General features: G+C 45.9%; 1 protein-coding gene across 19 annotated transcripts in view; it reads left to right on the top strand.

Annotated features, from left to right (window-relative positions):
• DISP1 (dispatched RND transporter family member 1) overlaps positions 1-8,878 on the top strand; it is a 179,335-nt gene extending 170,457 nt beyond the window's left edge. For all 19 annotated transcript variants that reach the window (XM_074316965.1, XM_019756376.2, XM_074316964.1 and 16 more), the window contains one exon: positions 1,260-8,878. In XM_074316965.1, the coding sequence (XP_074173066.1) occupies positions 1,260-4,871 (3,612 nt within the window). In that variant the 3' untranslated portion in view covers positions 4,872-8,878. The remainder of the gene's footprint in view (positions 1-1,259) is intronic.
• Positions 8,879-17,784: the final 8,906 nt, after the last annotated feature.

Raw genomic sequence — 17,784 nt, 5'->3', positions numbered from 1 at the left:
CAAGGGTGGTTTTCATCCTAGAAAAAAGAGATTCATGCTCTTCTTGAAGTGCAGAGTCCCAGGGAGGAAACTCTGCAGTTCAAGAGCGTGAATTATTTTTTTCTAGGATTAAAACCACCCTTTGGAAATGGAGATGAGGGAAAGTAATAGGACCGGGTCATCGTCAGTGTGGGACTGGCTCAAGAGAAGGGGAATATTTCTTATTCTCACCCTTGGGGAAGAGGGGCCATTCCTGTAATTTATGGATTTTCAGGGCAATGCAATTGTGCAGGCTTCACTAGAATCTAGCAATGCTGGATTTGGCATTGGAACAAGTTTTCAATTTTCTATAATAAGAACAGCCATCAGAAGAAAAGCCTTCTCCAGTAATAGTGTTCTAAATGAAACACTGCCCACATGAAATCCAGAATTGTCACACTTGCCCCTATTTATCAAAAAAAGAAAGTTCCCCAACGAGGGTTGTAGCCAACTTGGATAGACTTTTTAGGATGTGGAAGAAATAATTAAACACCTACTTATTTTATTAATTGTATATATTTATTTAAAATCATATATATATATATATATATATATATATATATATATATATATATATATATAATATTTTAATTTAGAGACATTGCCCTCTTCTATTCCTATTTCAGGAAACAGTTTTATTCCAGGTCTTTCATGCAGTTGATATCAGTGCTTCTGATATCACCAGAGTCACTTTTTGATTCACTGAGTTTTCTACAGAATAAAATAACATCTTTGGTTCCCACTAAGTTGATTGAGATATAGTAGTACCTTTGTCACCAATAATTTCCTGCTGGTAACCAGAAATCTTAGGCAAAGCCACAGATTTGTTTTCTATATCAGCTGCACAGTTGTTCTCATAATCGGTCCTGTAGGTGTAGGTACAGAAGCCCACAGCCTGTCCATGCTACTGCTTATTGAAGTGAGTCTGAAAAGGCTTGTGTATGAAAGAGGTGTTAACGTTGTCTCCTTTTTCAAACCAAACGAGCATTGGCTGAAGTGGTTTCACACTGGGATATCATCCCCAAACAGTAGTTTTTTGTTCCAAACAAAGCAACCCAGAGAGTCCTCTGCCATTTGAGAGCTTTGCGGGGAACTCCCTCCCCGTATTCAAACTGCTAGCCGACTCAAGAGGATGCTTCTTTAACTTCTGTAACTGTCCCGCTTCCTCAAGTCCACCTTAATTCCGTCCTTTGAGTGAACGCGTTTTAAACGCCAGTCCTTCTGCGTCCCTGTCTCCGCAGATCAGGGCTCACCCCCAGTTTGGTGACCTCTGCCAGAGGGCCACAGCCGCTTCCTGCTGCCCCAGCTGGACGCTGGGGAACTACATCGCCATCCTGAACAACCGATCGTCCTGTCAGAAAATCGTGGAGCGAGACGTCTCTCATACCTTGAAGCTGCTGCGGACCTGTGCCAAACACTACCACAACGGCACCCTGGAGCCAGACTGCTGGGACATGGCGGCCAGGAGGAAGGACCAGCTCAAGTGCACCAGCGTGCCGCGCAAATGCACCAAGTACAACGCCGTGTACCAGATCCTGCACTACCTGGTGGACAAAGACTTCATGCCCGCGAGGGCCGCCGAGGACGCCGTGCCCGCGCTCACGTCCAGCATGCTCTTCTCGCCCACCGAGAAGGGCGACGGCATGATGAGCATTTACCTGGACAACTTCGAACACTGGAACTCTTCCGACGGCGTCACCACTGTCACCGGCATCGAGTTCGGTATCAAACACAGCCTGTTTCAGGACTACCTTCTGATGGATACTGTGTATCCCGCCGTCGCCGTTGTGATCGTCCTGCTGGTCATGTGTGTCTACACCAAGTCCATGTTCATCACGCTGATGACAATGTTTGCCATCATCAGCTCCTTGATCGTTTCCTATTTCCTCTATCGCGTGGTATTTAACTTTGAGTTTTTCCCCTTTATGAACCTCACCGCGCTCATCATTCTGGTGGGCATCGGAGCCGACGATGCGTTTGTCCTGTGTGACGTGTGGAACTACACCAAATTTGACAAGCCTCACGCCCAGACTTCGGAAACGGTGAGCATCACCTTGCAGCACGCAGCCCTCTCCATGTTCGTCACCAGTTTTACCACCGCGGCCGCCTTTTACGCCAACTATGTGAGCAACATCACAGCCATCCGGTGCTTCGGGGTGTACGCGGGGACAGCTATACTGGTGAACTATGTGTTGATGGTGACGTGGCTTCCGGCAGTCGTGGTGTTGCACGAGCGGTATCTCCTCAATATATTCACTTGCTTCAGGAAGCCCCAGCAGCCAGTCTACGATGACAAAAGCTGCTGGACAGTGGCTTGCCAAAAGTGCCACAAAGTCCTGTTTGCCATTTCAGAAGCGTCTCGCATCTTTTTTGAAAAAGTATTGCCATGCATCGTCATTAAGTTTCGCTACCTTTGGCTGTTCTGGTTCCTCGCCTTAACGGTCGGCGGGGCCTACATCGTGTGTGTAAATCCGAAGATGAAACTGCCCTCGTTGGAGTTATCCGAGTTTCAGGTGTTCAGGTCGTCTCACCCTTTTGAACGTTACGACGCTGAGTACAAAAAGCTTTTCATGTTTGAACGTGTCCACCACGGAGAGGAGCTCCATATGCCCATCACAGTGATCTGGGGAGTGTCCCCAGAAGACAACGGCAACCCACTGAATCCCAAGAGCAAAGGGAAGTTGACATTAGATAGCACTTTTAACATCGCCAGCCCAGCTTCCCAGGTCTGGATTTTGCACTTCTGTCAAAAACTGAGAAATCAGACGTTCTTTTACCAGACCGATGAGCAGGACTTCACCAGCTGCTTCATCGAGACGTTCAAGCGCTGGATGGAAAACCAGGACTGTGACGAGCCTGCCCTGTACCCGTGCTGCAGCCGCTGGAGCTTCCCCTATAAGCAAGAGATTTTTGAACTGTGCATCAAGAGAGCCATCATGGAGCTGGAAAGGAGTACGGGATACCACTTGGATAGCAAAACCCCAGGGCCAAGGTTTGATATTAACGATACAATCAGGGCAGTGGTTCTGGAGTTCCAGAGCACCTACCTCTTCACACTGGCTTATGAAAAGATGCACCAGTTTTATAAAGAGGTGGACTCCTGGGTTTCCAGTGAGCTGAGCTCGGCCCCCGAGGGCCTCAGCAATGGCTGGTTTGTCAGCAACCTGGAGTTCTACGACCTCCAGGACAGCCTCTCTGACGGCACCCTTGTTGCCATGGGGCTGTCTGTGGCTGTCGCATTTAGTGTGATGCTGCTTACCACTTGGAACATCATCATAAGCCTGTACGCCATCGTTTCAATAGCTGGGACTATATTTGTTACCGTGGGTTCTCTCGTCCTGCTGGGCTGGGAGCTGAACGTTCTGGAGTCTGTCACCATTTCGGTGGCAGTTGGCCTGTCTGTAGACTTCGCTGTCCATTACGGGGTTGCTTACCGCTTGGCCCCAGATGCCGACCGAGAAGGGAAGGTGATCTTCTCCCTGAGTCGCATGGGCTCTGCGATTGCCATGGCCGCCCTGACCACCTTTGTGGCCGGCGCCATGATGATGCCGTCCACGGTTCTGGCCTACACCCAGCTGGGCACCTTCATGATGCTCATTATGTGTATCAGCTGGGCTTTCGCCACCTTCTTTTTCCAGTGCATGTGCCGGTGCCTTGGGCCACAGGGCACCTGTGGTCAGATTCCTTTACCTAAAAAACTCCAGTGCAGTGCCTTCTCTCACACTTTGTCTACAAGTCCCGGTGACAAAGGACAAAGCAAAGCACATGCCCTGAATACTTACCATGTAGACCCCAGGGGCCAGAAATCCGAAATGGAACATGAGTTTTATGAATTAGAGCCTCTGGCTTCCCACAGCTGCACTGCCTCCGAGAAGACCACGTACGAAGAGACCCACATCTGCTCTGAATTTTTCAGCAGCCAGGCAAAGAATGTCGTGATGCCTGCGCCGGCAGCTTACAACAGTGAGCTCCACAAAAGCGCCCCAAATGACTCAAGATCTGCCTTGTTACAGCCCTCTCCTGAACAGCACACCATGTGTCACTTCTTCTCTCTGAATCAGAGATGTAGCTGCCCAGATGCCTACACACGTTTGGAATGTGGCCCACACTCTTGCCAGCAGATGGGTGACTGTTGGTGCCACCAGTGTGCTCCTACTGCCAGCAGCTTTGTGCCTGTCCCACATGGCGTGGCACCTCTGAAGGCGGCACGCCCAGCCCCCGATGGCTTCGTGCATCCCGTCCCGCACGTCCACCGCTGTCCCTGCCTACAGGGCAGAGTGAGACCCCCTGGGATGCAGAATTCTCTGCCCAGGAGTTTTTTCCTCCATCCAGTGGGGTCCATCCAGGCCCAAGAAAAAACTGGTAAGACCAGCGTACACAGTCTTCAGAGCATAGAAGACCATCTTCCAAAGATGGCAGAGCCCTCATCATTTGTCTGCAGAAGCACGGGCTCTTTATGCAAAGCATGTTGCCATCCTGAGAATGACCAAAGTGGACCCTATAAAAATAGAGACATCAGGAATATGGAGGGCAGTGGAGGGGCTGACAACCAGGGCTCCAGTTCAGTCAATCCGACCGATGGGGCAGAAAGGGAAGCTGAGCCCAGCTTGTCACAGACTGATGTCATTGTGAACTCAGAACGTTTAAATCAAAATGAACCAAAATTTATATCGAACCATTTCATGGGGGAGGCGGGTTATGGGTCCTGCCCTAACAATCCACCAAGTTGTGGCAGAATCGTGCGAGTGAGGTGTAGTTCTGTGGACTGTCAGATGCCAAACATTGAAACCAATGTGCCTGCTGTCTTACACTCAGAACTTTCCGGTGAAAGTTTGTTAATAAAAACACTTTAATAAATACAATATTAAATTCAGAACCAGCGCCTCAGTTGTTCCTTTGAAGTGGAAGTAAAATCCAGAAGTTTAGAAAGGGAGCCCAAACACGCAGGAATAAGAATGTTTCACTTCGTTAAAAATCATGGACAATTTTTATATTCCGCACGAACAATCGACAAATTCATATCTAATGAGCGTTGGCTGATGACTGGATTTTATGTTTTCAAAAATATAGTTGTTTTTTACATTTATACCCAGCTTGAAAAATAATTGCCTTTTCTCTCCCCTCTCAAAGAAGTGAATCAGAGGGTTAGAGTTCCAATGACCCAGAAGTTTCCATTGTCCCTGGCAATAATATTTACCTGACATCTTTATCCTGGGGCACTTGGTTGTCAGTAATTAAGACATTTGATCGTGCAACATAAATACAGATTTTAACAGTGTCACTTCAGTTGGGATTCAGGAACTACACAATATGAAAATTTATATTTTGGGCGAGGCCTCATTAAAAACTAGTTGCCAAGTATTTCAGTAGTATGTCCCACCGGTCTGCATGAGGAGACTTTCCATGAAGCCACTGACACATTTATATCCAAATCGGTGTCTTCTTCCACATTAGTCAAGAAATCACTGGCATCATCATGTGTCAGATGACAGTTATGTTAGTACCACAGAAGGATGAGAATAAAGGATACACTTCTTAGGATAAGTTGCATGTTGACAAAGGTAGACCCAGGTCAGGTGAATCGTAGCCCTTTGAAGTAGAGTAAGGGAACTGGTTCTATGCAGGTTGCTTCTGTCTCTGCCCCCAAGGAAACGTGTTCAGACAGCTGCCTCCTCCTGTGTTAGTGTCTCAAGATGTGGAAGGATGATTTTATTATGCAACTAACACCTGGAAATGCTAAGCCTTCAGGCGGTATCTTAAATGACACTTGTGTATCTTATGCTAGATCAGTCTACAGTAGTTGAGCTGTTGGAGCATGCTTTCTGAGTTAATACTTCAGATGACACAGCTGTCCTTCACAGGGTGTCCTCTGATACTGACTGCATTCCTGCCCTGTCCAGCAAACCCTCCCACTGCATTCTGCTTCCTCTAGGACACTGCTTCCAGTTGGGTCCTCTGAAGAAAACTGGGTGAAGATATTTCTAAATACAGTGTTCTTTCCAAAAGTTATATTCGTTGTTTTCTAAGAATAGTTTTCCAAATTAGATCTGCATATTATTCAGGGCCTGAAAAAAGCTTTCAAGAGTTGCAAGGGGTCTCATGTTTCATTGACTCTAACCCACCTCCACCAAACCACATTTCTAAGCAGCTTTCCAGCTTTCACTTGACCACTTCAGTGACAGGGAACTCACTACACGACTCCCTTGGTTGAACCCAACTCTGTTATCCTGTAGTTTTTCTACAATTTTGGTCCTCATTCTGCTCTACGAAGTAAAAATAAACATCTCTGATCGCTTTGCCACATGGCATCCTGAGAGATACTTGGAACAGTAATCGTGTCCTCCCACTAACATCCCCAGTTCACTGCCCTGGTTTTCCTAGGACTGGGTTTTAAGCAATTAAAACCCTGAGTAGGAAGTTATGGTCTCTGGGTAAGTAAGGTTGTTGTATTCCCTGCCCAAGTGTAGGACCCAACACAGACTGATACAGTGCAGAAAGGAGGGCCAGCCCTAAGGAGACTGGATGGTACTCCTGTGAGCTCACTTCGAGATGGAAATTACTTGGGCTCCAGCATCACAGCTGATGGTCATGTAGCTTAGAGGAAACGACACCCACCATGTCTCTCTCACAGGTACTGCTGCTACGCTGCCTTTGCAGACCAGTTTCTGACAGCGAAGTTCAAGACCGTATGTCTACCCGCATTGCGCTTAATACTGTTAGAGAAATCTGAGGAATCGGGGAGGAGATGGGAAACTTGGAAATAGGACTCACAATCCCAACACTAGATTGTTCGTTTTTCTTATGAAATATGTAACCATAACGTTAGCTAGTGAAAATTTAGTGACACAAATGCACTTTTATTTTTATTTTTGCTGGCATGAACACAGATTGAACTTCAGGGTGATAGGAGAAGCAAGCTTTTTACAGATAACCCAACCTGAAAGACGTCCACGTGAGGCAAGTGTCATTTAATTTAGAAAATAAAAATTTAGAAAATAATTACCCTGCACCTTGAATGTGGCAGGAACATTTTCACATTGATTTCATCTAGACTTTGGACTTTTCGTTATTTTTCATGCCAGAATTTTTAAAAAGGCATTTATTAGCTGGGACTAGAGGCTTTTTTTTTTTTTTTTTAATCATTACTGGGCAGCAAAATATTACTTCTAGTTGTGTTTCACAGAGAAATTTCATCCATTGGCCCCTTCTAGAGAATTACAAAGCAGATAACAGGTTAAATTACACAGAAGAGGAAAGAGCCCTTTCACTGTGAAATATTTGTAACTTGGAGGGGTTTTGCTTATGGAAAGGATTTGCAGACTGTCACTACAATAGAACACGTTTGAGGTTTGTTCCTGACTTCTTCCCAGCTAGGTCACTTTTAAATCCCTACTTGATTGAAGAGTGGAATAGGCCAAGAGAACAAAGTGTTTCACGGAGAACAGCTGTACTGTTTGAAATAACCACACACCTTCATCTGTGTATATTAATTTCGTGCATGTAATTGCTGTAGAAGGCACATCCTCCCCAAACAGTATTCCTTAAAGTGATGCTAAGCTGTTATTATATTAAATTTTATGACAATAATCTACGTCCCAGTCTTAATCATTTTAAATTTTAAAACTTTTGCAATGCGTAATATGAAGAATAGTTTTACAAATGTGGTCTTACAGAAGATTAAGAAATATTCCTGATTTGCATCGTTTCACATGGAAACCATCTTTCCACCAGCAGTTAGGACAGTTTCTGAATGAAATATGAGGAAACAATCACTGAAAACAGCTGTGTCTTTTCTCTTTAAAGAGGAGGGTCATTTTAGAAGAAAAAAATTAACCCTAAAAAAAATTCAAAGACTCAATTGGGTTTTTTGTCATCAGATTCAGACACAGCCAGGAAAGTTGAAATTTGTTGAAATCATGAGGGGATTTTTTTTTTTAAATGCAGAAGGAAGCGTCGTGTTCAAATACCCTTTACACTATAATGAATTTTTCCAAAATGTTTCCTGGCATTTAGTCTGTTCATCTCCAATTGTTGTTATATTAATATCTACAATGTTTTTTGTAATAAACAGCCATGTTTATTAATTTTTGATTTTGTGTACTAAGAGGTTCCATATCTTCACATTAAATATGTAGAAGAAAAGAATGAATAACCATGGTTGATTAGTAGAATCTTGTGTCTTTTGTTCTTAATAGTGGTTTAACTGCCCTAATTTTGGATTTTTCGTGGAAAAAAAAAGGAGTAATTTCTCGTTTCATTCGCTGTAGAAACCACAGTGCACACATACAAGAACAGCTCATGAAGGAACTGGGATATTCCTGACCTCTGACTGTCATAGTGAAACAGGAGTTACACTTCATGGTCTCCAATCGACGTTTCCCCTTCTACTCATAGATTTACCACATAACTTTCTGTAATGTAATCTACATCTTCCTAAAAATTGAAGGGGGCAGGTTATTTTCAGCAAGATTTTTTTTTGTTTTTTTGGAACCCGGTAAGATTCTTATAAGGTTCTTTTTCTATTCTTATAAAACCATTCTTACGGTTTTAATTTGCGGCAAAGTGACAATCAGTAAAATTTGCTCAACCTGTATCCACTAATTGGACATATTTGGTCCGTGAACTGAACTTTAGCTCTCCACTATTTAAAGGAGAAAGCATTTGCTAGGTAAATCAATAAATGAGATTACAGAGAGCCTGTTTGCCTGCCTATGAAAACAAACCTCTGGAGTTTAAAAAGCTAGAGTAGTTTTTGCAACATAATATGATCGTTACAAATCTCACTGATAAAGAGAGGTCCAGTAGGATTATCTAGACAAATCTTTACCGGATGTTTCAATACTAGTTGAGAATAATAAAAGAATAATAATAGAAAAGCATCTATTTTTAGTCTTAAATGTGATCTTTCTTGGATGCTCTTCGCTCCCACGAGGGCCATTATTCTACCTTGGGAAGCTCTCTGGTCTGCAGGGTGACTCCGATTCTCTGGATGCTGGCAGCTGCCAAGTGCTTCATTCAGTGGAGACTTAAAGGATGGGATATGTACAGCCACAAGCTTTATCCTCCCTCCAGCAAAATTGTTTTTCATGCAGAGATCTGAAGAAAGGCTTTGGGAGACATGAAAATCTCTGGCAACATCCTCTCTCAGGTTGAAGTTCACCAGTGTTTGCTCTTTTCTATAGTTTGATCTCTTTACCTTCAGTTTTCTGAATAGTGTCTGTGCTATTAGTTGTATATATCAGATGGGAATCGATATATACTAAATAATCTTGGATTGTTGAATAATTCTATTACAGATCCCAACTTGAATTTCTTTGCTCTGCCCTGGAAAGAACACTGGGCTCTGATTGGCAGATAAGGGAGAATTCCCTTGAGTGAATGCCTTCCCTGCCAATCATGGCAAATTATACAGCACTTTGGTAAATATCTACGTGTTACCATCAGGGACTAAGTAGAGGTTAGAAAAGCCAACTCTAAGACAAAATTAATCCTTCCCCTAAATCCTCTAAATCATTCAGAAAACCAACAGGCAGAGATCCTGCCCCAGAAACAAGAACTGTGATTTTTCTCATCTGTGGATTAATCGTTACAAACCACATGAGGGTGGGCGAACTATCTCAAGCCCCTTGGCGGGGGAGGGAGGAAGGTTTCTTATATTTTCAGGGTTTCGATGTCATATTTGGGTCTTGAGAAAATCAGGCTGATCAGTCTTTTTAAGCAGTTTGGGCCATCCTGAAGGAAACTACAGGTCATGTCATGCGCTTGCACTCCACAACTCATAGTAGGGAGTCCGACACCAAGGTTTCCCATCAGCATACATCTCCAGTGTTACAATTACCTGTCTTTCTCACTATGCTGAGTCCTTGAGAGCAGGCATGCTTCAGCCCCTTGCTAAGCTGGTTACAAAACTCTGCTGAAAGCCCATTGCAGGACGCCAGCCTTCTGATGACATAGAACCTCTGCCTTGAAGAAAGCTACAGTCCTTAAAAAAGCAAGAGCAATACCCTCCAAGAAAAAGGGATTTGCAAAGCAAGAAATTACACAAGCAAGACTTCTTTTTTTCTAATCAGAGACATGAAAAATGCTGAAACTGCAATTCCAATCGTCTCAAGCATTTCAGAATCACCACAGTATGAAGCCGCGAGGCCTTAAAAAAAAGGGTGGTGACTTGGATTTCAAAAACCAAAGACCTAGGTCGAACAGCAAGACCAGCCACTTTCTAATACCTCAGGTTGCTCAACTATAAACTGAAGATGATGATACCTATCTCACAGGGTTGAAAGCAATAAGGGAGATGAGACAAGCTAGAGATGCTACAGTGTAGCTGTTACCATCCCAGTACTTGTTAAGCTTATCGTATCGTTGTTTTCTACTCATCAAAGCACGACCTGCAAAGAGGGAGTGGCCACCCTTGGTGAGCTGAGCGAGTGTCACACAGATGCTCTCTATGTATATGACTCTATTGCAACTACTGTGTATATTGTCTAGTATAGAAATGTGTGTTCATATGTGTTTTCAGTGTATACATTTGTGCAAATACTTCAATATAATAAAAGCTTTATCTCACTCCAGTCTGTGTCACTGGGACCATCACTGAGTTACATTTACCTATGTTCCAAAAGTTGTGTTGAAGTTTTCACACACTGTATTCTTGGGTACCACAGAGAATTTTCTACTCCAACTTTATAAGCTAATGATGTTTAAGGTTGTCCTTCATATTCTGGTGACAGAGTATTTCTTATAGTTTACAAGTCACTTTTATATGCGTCCTCATGTAAATTAAGTCAGCCTATATTGTAAAATGTCTGCTGAGTTTTGAATAAAGGAATGAGTAAAAGGATGAGAGGATGGATGGATGGATGGATGGATGGATGGATGGATGGATGGTTGAAGGAGTCTGAGCAGATATTTTCCCCCCTATTTACAGATGATAAAATTCAGGGACTTACCTGATCACTCAATGGACAAGTGCCAGGCTAGGATTCCAGGGTTTTCTTCCATGATTAAGTCATTTTTAAAATGATGAATGATTTCTTGATAGTATCTTGATTTTCGCAGTCTGTGTCATCACTCTTATGATACAAGTATTCATCAGCCTGCTATTCTTTATTTAGTTCTTATTCAAGGTAGATAGACACTTATTTTTCTATTTTTTTATTTACTGTTTATACATATGAATATTGTCACATAATATTTTGTTTCATATTCATTTTGAGGATCTCATCATGCTCAGGAATTGAAAAGCAAAACTCATGACCCACAGTTCATGTTTATTGAAATGAACTGAAGAGGAAACTTTTCAAAAACAGACACAACTGACATTTTCCAGAATATACATTTTATTTTAAATCCCCTAAGTTTTTATTCATGCAGACACTGACTTTCCCTTGATTTGTCTGCCATCCGTGTGTAGAGTCACTCATTTATGCAAAAGGTAAAGCACTGAACCAGCTACTTACTGTCTCGGGTATTGGAGCCTGATTAAAAACGATAAGACACCCTGCCTTCCAAGAGCCCAAAGGCATCAACAAATCATCACAAAACCAATGAGTGCCGAAACAGGTTTACAACACCTAGAACAGGATTAATTATCATACAAAACTAAAAGAAAATGAAACCCAGCAGTAAAACAGGCAAGTGATATCTATCGACAGGCACTTTACAGAAGGAGGCATCCAAATGGGCCACCTACTTACTAGGTGATTTACCATTTAACCCATCAGATTGGCCAGAATTTCAAAGATTGACAACGTCCAGTGTTGTAAAGAACGTGGGGAAAGCAGCAGTTTGGATGAGTGACACAATATTTTGAAAAGTCAGTTTCTGACAACAATTGTAAGTGTTTAAAGTCTGTGACACAACAGTTCCATTTCTAGGAATATTTTCCTGTAGAAATGTTCCATTTCTAGGAATCTTTCCTGTAGAAATGACAGCATGAGTGTGTCAAATATATGTGTAGGGATGGCAAGAATTTGAAACCAATAGACCCCTGGTTAAATAAAATGGGAATATTTTGTGTAGCCCTTGAAAAAATGATGCAGATATTTATAAGCTGACCTGTAAAGGTACTCATGGCATATTATTAAGTGGAAAAAAAAAAGAGTTGCAAATAAAAGGTTTAGAAGACACACACAAAACTTTTAGCAGAGGTTCCCTCTGGGACATAGAGTTGAATGTGGACTTAATTACTAATGAAGGAGTAATTTCACATTACTTACATGATTTTTTTTCAATATGTTTGAAATATAGGTAATTTGAACTTTGTTTTAAATATTTGTAAAATAAGAAAGCCATTAAATGTCCAAATGACACAATTTAATGTAAGTGCTGTAATCGGGGTGTGTATAAAATGTCATGGGAACAAGAGAAAAGGGGGGAGGAAGCCTGAGCTACCAATCCGTGTAGCTGGCCCCTTTTCATCTATTAGCCATTTAATCCCTTAACAACTTTTGCAAGTCAGCAATATTATCCCTATTTTAAAGATGTGTAAACTGAGGATAAGGAAAATCAGGAGACATTCATAAAGTCACAGCTACATGGGGCAGAGCTAGCTTTTAACCCAGGTCTGTCTACCACGCTCCCAGGCCCACCAACGAACTTTGGTCTGAGAACTGCAGATGACAAGCAGAGGCGACAGCTGTAACCAGCAGAGGAAACTATAGGTAAGAATTCAGACTTGAAAGAATGTAGCCCAATTAAGGAGCTTTTTTTTTTTTTTTAACAACTGAGGATTATTGTTAAAAATGTATCACTTATAACGTAAGGAGACAGAATCTACAAGTCACAACAAAGTCAAAATCTTTTTTTCTACAGACTTCCTCGTATGCTCTAAAATTAAAGGCTGAACAAGGAAATGCAGATCTGAATCTAGCATCACTGTCTCACCCAGTGATGAGCGGAAAGGAGAATGTGTAGGCCATTCATGAGTACTCCCAAACGTTAACAGCCCTAGTTTGAAAACGTCCCCCCATGATGTGAAATCTACTCTCCCACCCTAGCATCCAAAACACTGATTCCCAGCCTCCCTTGCCACAAAGCTGCAGACACGTGACTCAGGTCCTACCAATCAGAGGGGTTGAAAGTGATGACACAAGGAGGGCTCAGGGCATTCATTTGCAAATGAAGGTGATTCTGGGTTTTGTACATGGCGGTAGCTCCCTTCCCTCCACCTTTTTTAGTGAGGTGCCTGCGTCAATCCTGGAAGCTTGAAACAAGTGCCTCCAGCCCTCTCAACATTTCTCTCAGTTTCCTAACATCCCTGAGTAAACCCTCTCCTGCTGCTGAATTCTGTCCTCTGCAACTCAGAACCCTGATCAACAGAACATGGGAACTCTAAGGAGAGAGGAAAAGGTTTCTTATAATCTCATTAGTCTCCACATTGCTGAAGGGATGGAGAAAGGAGTGAAACGAAGGTAGGGTATGTTGGGCTCTCTGCTAACACCGGTCCTCCCGTCGTTAAGGTCAGTGAGTTTTAATCACGTTTAGGATTTTCCCTGGAGTTTTAAACTCTACCCAGAAGCCAGTGCATCATCTATTGATGTATAAGTACTCTAACTCGTCTAGTAATACTGTCTGGACCTTGTAGCCTCTGACACATCCACTTCCCAGCAAATACTAACAGTGGAAACAACTCTGCCCAAATGCCCGATTGGTGGGAGAGAGGCCGGGCGGTGCCTAAGTGTCCCGGTGATTTCCCTATGAGACCTGCCCATCTGAAAAGAATGTGAACGGGAGCCGTGGGTGGGTGGGTGGGGGTAGGATGAGAAGACAACTTTACAGTCCTTTGATTTCCTTACAAGAAGATGACCTTTTAATGCCAGAGCTGGGGAATAACGCAATTCAGACAGAGGTTCAGCTGGAGTTCACACAGTCTGTCGGACTCTTCCCAGGCCCTTTGTCCACATTAATAACAGGAGTGGATTTGCAGGTCTGGCATACAAAGAAGATTCTAGTTATTGCAGGGTGCTGTGCGCTACAGGAGTCAGATCTGAAGGGAAAAAACAACAACCCTGAGATAGATTCCCATCTGCCCAGGACAGTTTAGGAGCCGGGCCTGTCTGCTGGAAGGTTAGCGTTGGGCCGGGCGGGGGGATTAACCCACACAGGCCACGTGAGGCCAATCTCGTGCGTTAATGATGCCCTAGGTCTGCCATCTTTGGAGTCAGAGGCAGAATTATTTTCCCTTATGTAATGAGCGAAGTTTTGTTAAAGCAAAAGTAAAGCCTGAGAGGCCAACAAGCGAATATCGAGTGGGAAAGTGTTATTGTCCAGTAAGAAACCCAATCCATCCCGCTCGGCTCTGAAGGACCAGGTCGGAGAAGAGAAATGGGGCAGGTCTTTGAAGCGGACAGCGTGTGACCTGTGTCGGTGCCACATTCAGAAAGCAAAGCCCGAGAGTGGTGATGGGTGTGAGGCAGGCACTGGGCTGGCTGGAGGAGGCTTGCTGCAGGTACGCAGACCCTGCAGTGTCCCCCCCGGGGTTCACGGCATGGGCGCCTCTGCTGCACCCAGGAGGTACCAGCCCTGCATGCCACCTGGCAGGCAGGTCGGCCCAGCGTCAGCCGGCTGGGTGGCCAGTGTGGTTGGTTAAGCTTCCTGTTTGGGTTCCCATCAAGTGCGGAGGCCAGGGGGCCATGGACAGAGCGAAGGGGCCTGTCTCCTGCGGAAAGCAAAGCGGCTGCCTGAGTGGTACAGGCGAAGCATCTTCCATCTCAGGCAGGCCTGGGCCCCCCTTTGCCGCTGTCCTGCCTGCTGGTATTTCTCTTGGGCTCCCTCTCCCATGCTTTCTCCCCGGCCGAAGGCCCTGTGGCATCCACCCCCACCCCCTGGGGAAAAGTCTAGCTGGGAAGGTGCTGTGTGGGGTGGGCAGGAAACATGCACGGGGGCCGGGGGAACATGGACGGCACTTCCTTATCTGCAGGCCGGAGCAGGTGGAGAGGAGTAAACAGGAGGTTGTCTCAGCTCTGGAAATTCCTGAGTGAGGTATTTCTTTTTAACTGGACGGAAGGGATATCCTGACATTGATCCGTGAGATGGTCCCCACTCAGCATCTTTTCCAGACCCACAAGAGGAAGGGCTGGACTGCGTCCTGTGAACTCATGGCCAGGACACAACCAGGCCTGGGGCGAAGACCTGAATCCTTCTCCCGGACACGCTGGGAGGGACAAAGGGAAAGCAAGGTCCTGGGAGCCGTGGCTGACAGGACTCAAATCCAGCCCAGCCGCTCACTAGTGCGACCTGAGGCCGGTCCCTCTGCGCGTCTGGATCTGGCTGAAGGCGTGGATGGTACCGCTCCCTCCGTGGGCTGTCTGGGGTACGTGTGCACACCCCTCATGCCGTCCACTTGGCCCTGGGTGGACATTCTCTAGGAGACGACACAAGCTTTGTCCACCATGGTCATTCAGAACTACAGTTGTCTGTGATGGTGGAAACATGGATGGAGGCGACCTGTCCCAAGGTGCTCAGTCTTTTGACACTGACCCCTCTTCTGCAGAGACCCAGGAGGACAGGGCCTAAGGAGACATAGTGGCCACTTAATGACCCGTGTTCCCTGTAAGTGACCAGGAACTACAGGTCTGGTTGGAGCCCAGGTGGAGCTGGGGATACCAGTTGGGAGCCTGGCCCATATCACCAGCCACTGTTAGCCGCGTGTAAGACTCCCGCCAAATCCGCCGTCCACCAGGCATGCGCTCAGTTCTCAAATATTCTCAAATATTCACAAGCACAGGTGTCACCCAAGCTGCTTGGTGAAAAGTAGACCCTCGGAGACTCGGTTTCAGCAGGTCTGGAGAAGAAGCCCTGAGTCGGGTGTAGTCCAGGCGGGTTAAGGAGCCACCTGGCCACCTGCCCCCTGTTCCCTTCTCCTTACTTTCTCCCCTGGCCCAGGCCTTCTTTTTCACTCTCTTTTTCTCTTGTGCCTTTCCCTTCATCATTTCACTTCCATTCTTCTCTACAAACCTCATTAAACAGAGGACTGAGGGCTGAAGGACTTTATACAAGGCTGCACGGTGAAAAGGTGAGGTAGGGAGGCCAGCTTATGCACGTCAGCTTAGGGTGGTGGCGTGCGACAGACCTGTGAGTGTGCTGAGTCCAAATTAATTCTGTGGCCTCAGTTTCCTCCTCTGCAAAGCAGGGTGGGAACACTTACAGTGTGAGAAGACTGAGGACTCAGGGGCACGTGGTGGGATCCAACACGGCAAGTTCCTGTCTGCATCCCTCCGTCCCTCACTCTCCTCTGTTCCTGTCCAACTAGTGCCCAGAGCCAGACCTGCAAATTAACCATCGCACTTCCTGTCTTCGCTGGGATCACAGACCCACCACCCAGCACCCTCTTCGCCTCACTGTAAATACTGCCTCTACTTGCTCCTCAATGTCTCTGAATTCTGACCTTTGGGGGTTTTCCTAAGAAAGTGCTTAGCAGGTAAACTGAACCTTGGCTTGGGAAAAGTCCTGACTAGGGCTTTCTCCAGGAGGTCGGAGTGCGAGCCCCCCGTCTTGGTAGATCAAGGGAGTCTGAATATTCTGAAGAGCCTGGGGAGGCCCGGTCAGCTCCAGCATTTGATGAGGGTATCTAGGTAAAGTCAGGAATATCAAGGGTTTTCAGAACCTACCAGCAGCTGCGTGGAGCTCCAGGACCTCAGAAATGGCCACTGCGTCTCAGAAGCAGTCTGGACCAAGTCGACGACATGCCCATCCAGCTCCTGCTCCGAGACCCTCAGACCCATGTTCCCTGAGTGAGAGAGAAATCACACTGGGGTGGGGGGATGACTCTTTAATCCCAGCACTGCCCCCTCCTCGGGGACACCATAGAAGCTGGTGGTTTCTGTCTGCCAAGCTCTTCTCAGCTTTCTCAGACTGATCTTATGACCCCTGGTGAGTGTCAGGTTTAAATAATGGAGTCCCCCTTTCCTGGAAACTGGGTATTGGGCTATTCCAGGGCCAAAGCACAATTGTTCCCCGATGTTGTGAAGGAGCCGGGGTGGGAGGTGGCGGCAGGCCTGCTGGGAGTGGGCTGAGGTCAGCGGGCCAAAGGAAACCACGGATTCCTGAGGGAGGAGGCAGTCTGCAAGTCTCCTGGGATCAGGCGCCCTGCCCCCCTCAAGTCGGGACCGAGTTGAGGCCATTCTGGGGTGCCTGTGCTCCTCTCGGCTCACAGGACCCATGTGGGGCCATGACAGGCCATCCTCCAGGCCCAGAGCTGTCCTGCTGCCTGGCCTTGGCTGTTCCCATAGCCTGACCTTAGTGAATTCTGTGTCTTCACAGAATAGAAACCGCCTCCATCCATTTTAAATACAGTGGGGAAATGTTTGTGAAAGGAATTGGGGTGCCCCATGGAACCCTAGGACAGACTTCCTAAGGCGTTGGAATCAAGAAACTTGCTCTCCCCCAGTCTTGTCTCTGTCTCTCTCAGGTGACCTCTTATGCTCACTTGTCTCTCTCGCCCTCTCTCTCTTTCTCTCTGTGACTTCATTTTCTTTGCCCTGTTTGCACATGGCCTATCAAGCCTGCTCCAAAACGGCACCCTCCACCCTGAGTCCACATCTCCGAGCTCCAGCAAATCCCAGACCCAGCCTCTCAGTCTCAGGGGCAAAACTTCAAAATCAATGATCTGAACGGCCCAGCCCGCTCTCTGGGTCAGGCGCTCCCCTCCCATCCAGGCAGTAGCAGGAGGAGCCAGGTCACACAGGACACTGCTCTGGCTTCTCCCTGGGCAGAGGGAGGAGGGGCGCAGGGAGGCAACTCCAAAGGTGTCTGAAGCAACCAATG

The sequence above is a fragment of the Rhinolophus sinicus genome, linkage group LG12 (genome assembly GCF_036562045.2).
Source record: "Rhinolophus sinicus isolate RSC01 linkage group LG12, ASM3656204v1, whole genome shotgun sequence".
NCBI classification, from domain to species: Eukaryota; Metazoa; Chordata; class Mammalia; order Chiroptera; family Rhinolophidae; genus Rhinolophus; species Rhinolophus sinicus.
Note: the sequence above shows the minus strand (reverse complement) of the source record. Positions and strands in the feature narration are given on the sequence as shown.